The 13,113-nt window shown below is 39.9% G+C and overlaps 1 protein-coding gene across 1 annotated transcript in view; it reads right to left on the bottom strand.

Annotated features, from left to right (window-relative positions):
• stk26 (serine/threonine protein kinase 26) overlaps window positions 1-13,113 on the bottom strand; it is a 34,539-nt gene that overhangs the window by 10,276 nt on the left and 11,150 nt on the right. The window contains exons 3-5 of the mRNA XM_039663672.2: window positions 9,190-9,246; window positions 8,961-9,069; window positions 1,405-1,562 (exon numbers count right to left, since the gene is read on the bottom strand). Of these exons, the coding sequence (XP_039519606.2) occupies window positions 1,405-1,562; window positions 8,961-9,069; window positions 9,190-9,246 (324 nt within the window). The remainder of the gene's footprint in view (window positions 1-1,404; window positions 1,563-8,960; window positions 9,070-9,189; window positions 9,247-13,113) is intronic.

The following is a 13,113-nucleotide window of genomic DNA, read 5'->3' as shown; positions in this document are numbered from 1 at the left end:
CAATATGACAAAACACGCTTGCGAGATTTCTTTCTTCTATTTTTTAATCTACAGACGTACAAGTCAATTGATATTAGGGATGGACGATAGGGCCAAAAACTGATCACGATAAATAATATCACATATATTTTATTTTATACAAGTTTAAAGGTAGATTTTTGCTCCTTAATTTAACAATTAATTTAAACGGTCACAACACGACAAACATCTCGCAAAATTACAATAAAACATCAAAATAAGCACAAGTAAACTTATGTAAAATCCTTTTTCAGTCTTTTACCCCTAAAAATAAAAAGTTAAATTCATTTTTTAGTTTTTGCATACGTGCTAACGGGTCAAACAGGTTTGTGTTGTCTGACTTTAATGACGCGTAACTTCATCAGTTAGCAATGCAGGCCGCAATATTAATATCGATTTGCGTATTTAACATTAATGTTGATAATATGCGTTTTGTGTCTTAGAAATGCACATTTGACAGTAGCTTGAGTTTGGATGCAGATGCAAATTTATGTTCATTAACAAAAACGGTAACATCTGTAAAAATTGTAAACGTTATTTTCGTAAGATAAAATGCAAATATTCTGACAGTTTGAGTTAAGACTCTACTTTTATTACAATTAACCATTGGTTATCTATAGAATCATACATTTAGATCATGATAATAACCACACGTAAAACCACACATATTGCACCTCACCATTATGGTCAAATATAGTTTCTATGGTATTCGTTACGAAAAACAATAGCCTAAAGACAAATGCTATAGCTTTAATACATGTCTACATTAATAATATAATAAATTCGATATGAACAGCCACAATCCCATGATGCAGTTAACGTTACTAAAGTGAATCCATGGTAAATGATGGTGATTTGTAGATTGAAAAGCCTTCGGACTGTATCGTTGCGACAGTGTTTTTCTGCGCGGTTTCATCTGGCTTCGCTGTTCAGTGGTCATGTGACCGAGACTGATCAGAGAGTAAACGAATCTATCGTTTTAACTTTGAGTCGAGCGGATAAATGGTCTGTGTGGTGCATAAACAAAACATTTTTTTTTTCAAACTTTGTTTTTATTGATTTTTACAATACATTCTCAGTACATTAAATACTTTTATCGAGGAAAATTACATTGCAATAATTATCACCCAGCCCTAAATGATATGCATGTTTATATATGGGTACGTGTGAACAGTTTATCCTTTAATAACAGCATTGAGCTTCATAGTGTTTCTTGATAATTAGTGGTTTGCATTACAACACCGTGTTGAGCTCTCACACTCATTATGGCCCTCCTCTTTAACGAACGGTGTGATTATGGAATCATAATTAGGGAGTTTAGATGATAAATAAGCCTGCTGCAGGTGTGTAAGCTGGTTAAAGTAGATTAAGCACAGCGGGACTTGCCTTTGAGTCATAAGCAGACTGTTGGATGACCTCTGGTGCCATCCAGAACGGTGTTCCCACAAACGTCTCCCTTTTGATCTGTGTGTCTGTCAGCTGTCCTGCCACACCGAAGTCGGCCAGCTTCACCTCTCCAGACTCAGACAACAGCACGTTGGCGGCTGTAACCATGTTAAAAAAAAACTGAAGTCATTCTAAATAGACACATGACCAACATATATTTAGAAAGCCAACACTTCAGAGTTCAGCATTCAAATATGGAGATATACAAGCTCAAACATAAAATATATATTTTTTAAATGCATAAAATATTACGTGGCTGTGTCGCATCAACTAAGAAACACAATGAACCTGAAGCCAGAAGTCTACTCATCCTTCTGAGGATGTTGGATTTTACCTATAAAACTATGAATTTTATGAAACATTTTCTAAGACCATGTCATGTGAGTTTTTAAGATGCTAATAAGATATTTTATTGCCCTGTAAATGCCCATTTGCAGTCTATTGCCTCATGTCTGGTGAGGAGAACTGCCCCCTTCATGTCTCTATTGTTCTCACTCGACGAACCTGTTTGTTCACAGACGCGAACCAGTGCAGATTTAAGTCCTTTTTTAGCATCTTATCACTATCATTCATTCATTATCTTGAATCATTCATTATCTTGAATGAATGAGCGCGTGATCATTGGAAAATAAATGAATTGTATTTTAACATGTTAAACGGAAACATGTTCATTTTGACAATATATAACGTTGAGAAGATGTGAATATGAGTAGGGGTGGACATGTAGACTATGCATAGACGTACATGGTTATGTTATTGTTTTTATTGCTTTTTTTATGTATATTGTTGTGTTTTTCGGGTGTCCTTATGTGTGGTATTTAGTGAAGCCAAAGACAAATTTCCACTTGTGAACAATAAAGGAACTAAACCATAAATAATGTGAGCGTAGTGTAAGGGTGGGCGATATGAGCAAAAATTCATATCACAATATTTTTCACTTTACAGACGATGTCAATATTATTTTGCGATATGAGAAACACCTATTTTAGTACACCTTAGTTAAATTACAGGCAAAATATGTATTTAACCATATAAGTAGAAAAGGTGAGGGATTTAATTGGATAGAGCTGAAAAAACTTTCAGGCAGGCCTGAATTCACTAGCCTGGCTGCGCCCTCCAACGCACTTCCGCACCTCCACTACTCAATTTCATTTTACTTCAGTAACTACGTCTGGGATCGCTCCATATCCTTAGGTTTCCAGAAATCAATTTTTTGTAGGACCAATCAGCGAATAGAGGGAGTGGCTGAGAAAGATGACGTTGATGTAAGCGCGTCAGTTTGAGTTCAGTTAAGTAATGGCAGCGGAGAAAGACGTGAGAAAAGCTATTCGGTCCGTTGTTGGTAAAGAAACTGTCGAATAAACAGAATTTAAAGCCGGATTGTTGTCGTCTCACCTCTTGTTGCACAACTGAGGACCAAGTGAAGGAGGCAGAAAGTTTGGAAGTTTGTGCTGGGCAGCTCGTGCACAATGACCGTGACATTTTGGACGGGCGGTTTAGCCTGGTGTTCGCGGTGTTCGGAAGCCCCGAGTCCTGGCTGCTAAACTATGGTTGAAGATCCGCTCAGGAGTCATGTCAGTCGCTCATATTCCCAACTGTAAATTTACTGATTCTTGTGATGAATAGAACATTTTGAACCCCTTTGTGTACTCGTGCAGGAGGTTGGTGTGTCAGTTTTACATGTAAATCATACAAATTTGGTTGTGATTTTTTAAAAATAATTGTCATAAATAAAAATGTGAAAAACCATACTTTGAAGATATTTGATTTTCAGTTTTAGATGGCAATGGTTGATTTGTTTTACAAAAAAAAACTAAATGCCACATAAAAATGTACAAACACATACTTTGAAGACCATAATTAAGGTAATTAAGAAACAATAAGATGTAATATGAAAAATTGTTGTTTATTACACATCTGCAGATAGAGACAGACTGATCATTCACTGTAGCTGCTACAGCATTTGCGGCAGATCAGAAACGACCACAGCGGCGTATTTGTAATGATTAGACACAGCTTCCACCGTTGAATGAATATATCACTGTCCTTCGTGTCAAATATACATTTCGAATTAATAATTGTTCCTAGATTAACAAAACCTGCGGCGCTCGTTGACTGCGGCGCTCGTTGACTCGAATCCTCTGATCATTCGGACTTGTTGTTTCCAGCCATTTCGGCGCGTGACATACGTCACTCACGACACCCTGTTAGCGATTGGCTATGGCAGATTGTGTGAGTGACTTTGGGCAGATCCAATAGATTTGAACTTTAATAGTGAACCCGCCTACAAGGAAGGAAACTTTTCTCAATGGACCGGTTCCAGACTCTATGTGGAAATAAAATGAACTAGAGTCTGGTTGAACCAGGCTATGAATTTACCATTTCACTTGCTATTTCTTAAAACTCTTAATTTTGCGGGGGTCAAAATACTTCCTTCGTTAATAATTCGTATTCGTAAGATGAGTAAGACTGGAGTTTGGTTTATTGAATATGTTATAATCGATAAATATGAAACAGTGTGATTTCAGAGAGGTTTGACACTTAGGCCTAGTTGAAGACATTATGTTAACCGAGAAGTTTTTTTTATACTGGCCAAATAAGAGAAGAGGAAGGCTACATCCTGCTAATTCAGTGGGAATACCGTCGTTTTTCATCAAAGAAACAAATAATAATCAGGAACGGTGGAGAGAACTCAAAGAATTGAACATTTTTAAAATCGGGCGCCGAGGTTGCACCGTTTCTTCTGGACAGGCGAGTCGCTTCTAGTGCTGACTTATTTGTATGTGAACTGTGTGTGAAAATATAATTCTTTAACAAATATGAGTGAAGCTCGACTAAACTTGGATAGCTCTAGCGAATATCAGATTGTAGGGCTTTAGTGTGTGAGTTTTTCATGATGCACGAAACGAATCTACAGATCAAGTATAATAATATTAACATAATCATCTTGAAGAGAGTTTTCATCGTTGCCGAACGCGACGCGCTGTGTTGTTTTAATGCTGAATGGAGAATGACTGACAGCGGAGGGAAAGTTTACGTGAACATGAATTTAATGACTTAAACATTTAAAAACATTAATTTCTCTCTCACATTATACTACAGTATGGCTTCATATTATGAGTTTTTGAACTCAACCTGAGCGCTCGTTGCCACGGCGATCAGTGGATGCAGAGTTCTCTGTAGCTCGCGCAGTCTTTACTCGGACGTGCGCTTCCGTCGCGGACAGACTCTATTCTTTACGGGTTGATCAGAGAGGCTGCACAGTTTCACAAGCAGACAGGTACACACATTGCAGATGGATTGCTAGTAGGGATGTCAATTTTCACAAATTCCCATGATCGATCGTCGTTCAAATTAACGATCAATTAATCGATTAATCGTTAGCCTTAATACAGCAATATGTGTCGCTGCAGTGGCATACGGCCAACAGCAGAACAGGGTCTGCAATGCTGTAGGGCTGTCAACTTTAGTCGTTTAGTCGACTAATCGGTCGATGCCGTCTTGGTCGACTGACATTCTTATTGGTCGACCAGTTGCATTTTTTTTTTTTACCAATAGAAAGAATTTTTCAATGATTTACGCCTTGATATTTATTCATTTATAAGCAGTTATTTATTACTGTATTCTAAATATAATTAGCCTATGTTTTGTCCCCAACTTTAAAATGCTTTAATTTAGGCTATTTTTGTAACTGCGCCACAGTTTAGCGCACACACATAATACACTCGGGAACCGCACCTGTGGCTGGCTGCGCTGCTGCTCGCGCTCGGTAAGGGATGCTGTATTCATTCAGTTAGAACGCTGCTTGTTTTGGCTTTAGTCGACAAAATGTCCAGGAAATCTAAATCTTTTGTCTCGCTGCGTTTTAAAACAAAGACGACAAGACTGTGGAGGGAGGCGATCGCGTTGCTCCATTATGAGCGCGCAAGTCGCGCGCCTACATTTGAAATCGAACTTGAGCGCGCAAAAGACGCGAGCAGCCTTTTAACGGCTATATCATGCTGACTCAATAGATTGTGTTTTCTTAATGTTTTCGTATTTATTTGTACACTTGACGCATTTGAAAATAGCCTAAATAATGCAACAAAACGAAAATAAACCTATACGCGGTCCTACAGCCTATTATTAGGATTGTTTTTAAGTTATTTGGGTTTTTTGTGTGTTGTTTAAAACGCCTTGATCGTCAGGACTAAAGTTAACCCATAGCTTTGAAAGTAAAGAAGAATATAAAGCCTGTATAAACGAGAGCTTTTGTTGGGAATTTTTATTATGTGGCTGATAGCAGTTAGGCTATATTTTTTTGCAGCGTGTGGTGTGGTCAGGTGCGCGATTGTGACTGTTACTATAGACCGAGGACAGAGCTCTTCACTTTTTGCAGTTAAAAAAAACACTTAATTTTCAAAGAATTGTATTATTATTATAGTTTTATTTATTTGTGATGTTTTTTCATTGTTGTTTTATAAATGCTCAATGACAATTGTTTAAAAAATGTTTAATCAAAACATCACGTTTTCTTTTTTTTTTCTTTTCTTTTTTTTTAGTCGACTAATCGTTGCGCAGGACTCGACTTTGGTCGACTAAGGATTTCTTTGGTTGAATACAGCCCTACAATGCTGCTCAAAACGCTATGTTCCTTAACAATTTAATGAGAATGTTTTTTTAATCTAAATAAAAGGCTAGTGGGATTGTAAAACGTTTCGATGTGATTGATAATTAAGTTAATTATTTAATAATCAAATAAAACGACTATATAACGCGTCACCAACTGCCTCAGATGCACTTGTCAGAATGTGTGACTGTTGTGGACGTGCTCCTCCTGGGACAACGCACTGAAAACGGCAACTAAACCTAATGATTTCACAACGAATTAATAAAATAGTGTTCTCATGTTATGTAATATGACAGTCCCATATTAATCATCGTTATTATTAGTCGTGCATTCTGCTTGAGCGGCGCGCGCTGTATGCATAACCTTTGAACACTTTGCTAGCACGTTATTTAACTCATCTTATTTGATATTAATCAGATATATACAAAATAAACATAATATTACAGTTTATATCTGCACAAAATGACGTGAACTTGAACTAATTACGTGCCATTCAGAATGACTCAAGTTGTGGACGCGCTTTTCCTGGAACAACGCGACATGGCAACTCAACCCAAATAATTCACAATGTTTTATTACAATATTATTTTCTTTATCATGTTATGTAATATGAAAGTCCAAATAGTCCTTATTAGTCGTACATCGACGTTTGAGCAGCACGCGCTAAAGATCATCATGCTTTATTAGCGTCAATTCTTAACCAAATAGCCTACATCCAATGAGATAAAGCAGATATAAATAGGCGTACACAAAATAAACTATAACTTATATTTGCACAAAACAAAAGGCTGCGAATGCACACGGCAACTTACTGTCATGATGAAGGTGGAAAACGGTCCCAAACATAACTCCGGCGCGCTCGGTTACATGTTTCCCGGTTGAGCAGCACATGAATATGCACGCGCATGCTTAATCGATGATCGATACGTTTTATCGATTAAATGTATTATCGACAATTAATCGATCGTCGATTAATCGTTGACATCCCTAATTGCTAGTGAATTGCTTTTTCACACACCTTGTACAATTGCCAGACAGCTGAAGCCATTTTTACCAGGGCATAAAAAAATTGTCTCGCGAGTTTTGCGTCATCTGATCGGCTTTTCTGGATCGGCCTTTATAGAGACCGCCGATCACGCATCCCAAAGCAATTATCGGTCGATTGTGATCGGCGACCGATCAATCGGAGCACCCGATCAGTTTCAGTTTTTATGTCCCAGTGACCAGTGAAAGTGCAGTTCTGACTCTCTGCTTATTCATTTATATAGGAGCCTGGTCTTGTTAGTTCGAAATAGCTGCCCAGAGGCGTTGCCAAGATGGCGGCTAAGTGGCACGACTTGCCAAAAAAGACTTTGTTGACGCTCACGCGCTGCTCCTGCTCCCGGTGTGATTGCACTCATTGATTAACATGCAAGCCGAAAAAAATATGCTCCACTCACGCTTGTGTAAATAAGGGGTGAAACGGACGTAATGTGCATGTGATACTGATGTTGCGCGACGTTAATCATGCAGCGCCCGATTGCATTTGACCGGCATATGTCAGACTGACCGGCCAGTCATGGCCGATCACGTGAAAATAGTCCGGTTCCGGTCAAGTCAGTCGGTACATCTCTAGTAGTCAATGAATGATATAAACTGGGTTAAGATAATGTATTTTAACATAGAACATTTTTACATCTCCTTTGATGAAACCGCAGCCTTTGATTTAATGATAATCATGATTTGATAAGATATGATCACCATTTCAGTATAATTGAAAGCTCAACTGATTTAGCTCAACATCTCCAGAATACATGCAATTGCTTTTGATTAGCATTATTTTATTTTATTATATTTATTTCTCACTGTAACTTTTTTTTTTTTTTTTTCTCTTGGCATGGTACATATATAGTTTTTGTCTGTATTTTGATGTTGTCTTGGTACAAATGAAATGATATGGTTTACTCTGTTTAGGGAGGAGTGTGTCACCTTTTGGGAGTCATCTTGTGTTGAATGACTGTCTTGTTTTGTTTTGGTTTATATATTTAGCTGTATAGCACTACTGCATAGCATTTTTTTTGGTTTTTTTGGTTTTTTTGTTTGTTTTTCTTGTGTATTTGTTTTTTGTTTTTGTTTTTTGGCTTTTTTCTATTTGTTATGTTAAATTCAAGCTGCTGTAAGGTCAGTTTTTTTGTTTTATTTGAATCTAGAATCGAGGACCCCCTCGAAAACGAGATGGCTCATCTCAAGGGGCTATTCCTCTTTAATAAAAAATGTCAAATATAATATAAATAATTGTGCAGCCCAATTTGTTTATTTAATTAGCTTTTCATCAACCCAGAAACCTACCTTTTGGGAAACCCTGTTCCAAAGCCCAGAGGAATAAAATATTATTTTTAAAACTCACATTTTACTTCTAAAAGTATTATTTTTTTCCTTCATTATGGAATAATGACAAGTTTCCAAGACACAACCCATGAATGGCATACTAATAGTGGTCAATGAATGATAAACAGCATTAAGATCATGTATTTAACATAGAAAATTGTAAATTCTACTTTAAAATTGCAGCTTTTGATTTGATAAGATTGATTTGATAATTGTGTAGCCCAATCCGTTTATGTTAATTTTACGTTTGATTTAAACATGTATTAGCTTTTGATCAACTCCTATTTGGAAAACCCTGTTCAAAGGCCCAGATGAATACATCCTTACTTACACAAATATACACAAAACTACTGAACAACAATTGAAGAACAACACCAATCAGTGCAGTTAATTGCAGACGAACCAGCTGGAATCTACCTCGCCCTGCATAGTTCAAACAAGTGGAAAAACAAACGACGGTGGAAAAACAAAGTCGTCACACCCACTTATCCAAGCAGACACAAATATTCTGCGAACACACCTTTTATGTCCCTGTGGATTTTCTTCTCACAGTGCAGGTAGTCCAAACCCTTTAAAATCTCTTTCAGCATGGTGGCTATCTGGTATTCGTCAAAGGGTCCGGCTCGCAGCTGCACACACACACACACACACACACACACACACTAGGTTGAGTGTTTAGGGCACATGACAGGCAGGATCAGCTGTATGCTGTAGCTGTGGAGACTCCATGATAAAGGCGAAGGGCTTACCAGGTCCAGAGCCGAACCCCCTCCCAGATACTCCATTATGATCCATAGTTTACTACCCTAAAAGAAAAACAACAGACAATTAGCTAAAAACTCAGGGGAAGGAAACCTCTTTTTTTCTGACTGAGGGCGTAGTTTATAATATATTGGTATATATCACAGTCCTTGGTGCATTTTGAATCAGACACTACTGAAAAATATCATTTGTGACCTCAGTAAGGGCTCTGATTCACTGACTGAGTCTGATTCACAAGCGAGTTTGAGGCCGTTTCATGAATCTTTTTGACCGGCGTTCAGTTGTTGATACAGGAAACACTGGGCAAGCATCTAAATGACATGATATCTGATGAACATCTTTTTTTTTAAATGAGAAAAGCAACTGTAATGTGATTATAATATGAAAAATCTCTGGCATTTACAAAAAAAACAAAAAACAATTAACAACCTATTATTAGTTTGTTGACAACAAGTTTATATTTGAAAAATTATATACAATGTATAGCATAGACTTTTTTCATCCACGTTTGGTAGAGCTGATCAAAGGTATTACTGATTGGTTAATTAGATTGAATATCCCCAACTGAGCAAGCCAAAGGCAACAGAGGCATGGAGCCGAAAAAATGCCATCAGGCGGCCCAAAGGTGTCCTAAAACTCCATCAGGCGACCCAATGGTGTCCTAAAACTCCATCAGGCGACCCAATGGTGTCCTAAAACTCCATCAGGCGACCCAATGGTGTCCTAAAACTCCATCAGGTGACCCAATGGTGTCCTAAAACTCCATCAGGTGACCCAATGGTGTCCTAAAACTCCATCAGGCGACCCAATGGTGTCCTAAAACTCCGTCAGGCGACCCAATGGTGTCCTAAAACTCCATCAGGTGACCCAATGGTGTCCTAAAACTCCATCAGGCGACCCAATGGTGTCCTAAAACTCCATCAGGTGACCCAATGGTGTCCTAAAACTCCGTCAGGCGACCCAATGGTGTCCTAAAACTCCATCAGGTGACCCAATGGTGTCCTAAAACTCCATCAGGCGACCCAATGGTGTCCTAAAACTCCATCAGGCGACCCAATGGTGTCCTAAACCTCCATCAGGCGACCCAATGGTGTCCTAAACCTTCATCAGGCGACCCAATGGTGTCCTAAACCTCCATCAGGCGACCCAATGGTGTCCTAAACCTCCATCAGGCGACCCAATGGTGTCCTAAAGCTCCATCAGTTGACCCAATGGTGTCCTAAACCTCCATCAGGTGACCCAATGGTGTCCTAAAACTCCATCAGGCGACCCAATGGTGTCCTAAACCTCCATCAGGTGACCCAATGGTGTCCTAAAACTCCATCAGGCGACCCAATGGTGTCCTAAAACTCCATCAGGCGACCCAATGGTGTCCTAAACCTCCATCAGGCGACCCAATGGTGTCCTAAACCTCCATCAGGCGACCCAATGGTGTCCTAAACCTCCATCAGGCGACCCAATGGTGTCCTAAAACTCCATCAGGCGACCCAATGGTGTCCTAAACCTCCATCAGGCGACCCAATGGTGTCCTAAACCTCCATCAGGCGACCCAATGGTGTCCTAAATCTCCATCAGGCGACCCAATGGTGTCCTAAAACTCCATCAGGTGACCCCCTAAACCTCCATCAGGCGACCCAATGGTGTCCTAAACCTCCATCAGGCGACCCAATGGTGTCCTAAAGCTCCATCAGGTGACCCAATGGTGTCCTAAACCTCCATCAGGTGACCCCCTAAACCTCCATCAGGCGACCAAATGGTGTCCTAAACCTCCATCAGGCGACCCAATGGTGTCCTAAACCTCCATCAGGCGACCCAAAGGTGTCCTAAAACTCCGTCAGGCGACCCAATGGTGTCCTAAAACTCCGTCAGGCGACCCAATGGTGTCCTAAACCTCCATCAGGCGACCCAAAGGTGTCCTAAAACTCCGTCAGGCGACCCAATGGTGTCCTAAAACTCCGTCAGGCGACCCAATGGTGTCCTAAAACTCCATCAGGCGACCCAATGGTGTCCTAAAACTCCATCAGGTGACCCAATGGTGTCTTAAAACTCCCTCATTTGACCCAAAGGTGTCCTAAAACACCATCAGGTGACCCAATGGTGTCTTAAAACTCCCTCATGTGACCCAAAGGTGTCCTAAAACACCATCAGGTGACCCAATGGTGACCCATCAGGTGACCGATCAGTTTTAGAGAACCCAGGCTCAGTCGGGGCCTGTTCTCTTCTGGTGTTTATGAACTAGAGGCCGGATTCACAGTAACTGTAAGATAAAAATGTATATGAATGTCTCTAAACAGACTTTAAACGCAAACTTGTGATAAACACTGATGGCGTTCACATGCGCATTAAAAACTGATTCTATAGCTATGTGTGTTTGAATATATGTGCGCAGGTTTGTAAATCCCTACAAAACTAAGCCTGAACTTATATATGAGTGTGTGTGTTTGTGCGTGGGTGTGTGTATATATGATTCAGCATCCATATCACCCTGTAGCCCAAGACTGGTCACCCACTGAAGCCGAGTAGGGTTGAGTCTCCTGGGAAAACCAGGTTGCTGCTGGAGATGTTAGTGAGGCCAGCAGGGGGCGCTCACCCTGTGCTGTGTGTAGGTCCTAATGCCCCATTATAGTGACGGAGACACTATACAGTCAAAGAGCACCGTCCTTCGAATGAGACGTTAAACCAAGGTCCTGACTCTCTGTGGTCATTAAAATCCCATGGCACTTGAAGTAAAAGAGTAGGGGTGTAAGCCCGGTGTCCTGGCCACATTCCCTCCATTAGCCCTAGCCAATCATGGCCTCCTAATAACTGAATTGGCTCTATCATTCACTCTCCTCTCCACCTATATCTGGCGTGTTTGAGTGCACTGATGCCATTGTGCTGTGGCTGTCGTCGCACCACCCAAGTGGATGCTCACACTGGTGTGGATTGAGCAGAGATCCCCTGATATGATTGTAAAGCGCTTTGGGTGAACTGTAGTATATGAAAGCGCTATTTAAATGCCTCATTCATTCATAGCATACGTTCTGTCTGGCCTCCCTCCAGAAATACAGGTATTTTGACATCGCACAAAGGGTTTGGCCATGAGTCAGCGGTAGCATCAAATCACACACACACTCACTACACACACTGACTGCAGCGCTACAACAATACTGTGGTACTCGTGAATCAAAATATCGCCAGTGCCCCATTACTGTCTGAACTGAAGCTCTGTAATTTACGGCTGTAAATATTTCCACGTGGCACTGGAGCTAAAAGAGCCCGGCGTGGATTATGATCATTTTTACTTTGCATTGTAAGGCTGATGTGAACGATTCTGCGGAATGTAATTAAACAGGCCTGAAATAAATATTAATGTGCTGTTTTATTGTTGAATAAAGTAGGCTACTCTTATTATAGTAATAAAAAAATAAGATAAGACACATAAGAGATGCGTTACTCGTGCTGTCTTACACACACCCGAATCGCCACACAAAGAGACACCATGTGATCCTGAACTAATCGCTTTATAGCGGCGTATTGCACTGAATTACACACTGAATGATCCTAAAATCTGTCTTGACGAGTATTAGGCTTGGTGAACACTGCCTTGCAAATTCGTTGGGTTAGTTCACCCACCCATGTCTCCTCCCATAATTAAAGAAATTATCCTGGCTCTTCCAAGCTTTATAATGGGAGTAAATGATACCTGAGATTTTGAAGCTCAAAAAAGCACATCCATCCATCATAAAAAAGTAATCCATACGGCTCCAGGGGTTAATAAAGGACCTCTGAAGCAAAGCCATGCGTTTTTAAAAGAAAATATCCATATTTATAACTTTATAAACTAGTGGATATCAGTGGCTTCCGGTAACGGCCATACGCAAGTGTAGTTCCAGTGGATGAATGACCTCTGACCTCCGTAGGTATTACTT

The sequence above is a fragment of the Pimephales promelas genome, chromosome 19, assembly GCF_988280905.1.
Source record: "Pimephales promelas chromosome 19, fPimPro1.hap1.1, whole genome shotgun sequence".
NCBI lineage: Eukaryota > Metazoa > Chordata > Actinopteri > Cypriniformes > Leuciscidae > Pimephales > Pimephales promelas.
Note: the sequence above shows the minus strand (reverse complement) of the source record. Positions and strands in the feature narration are given on the sequence as shown.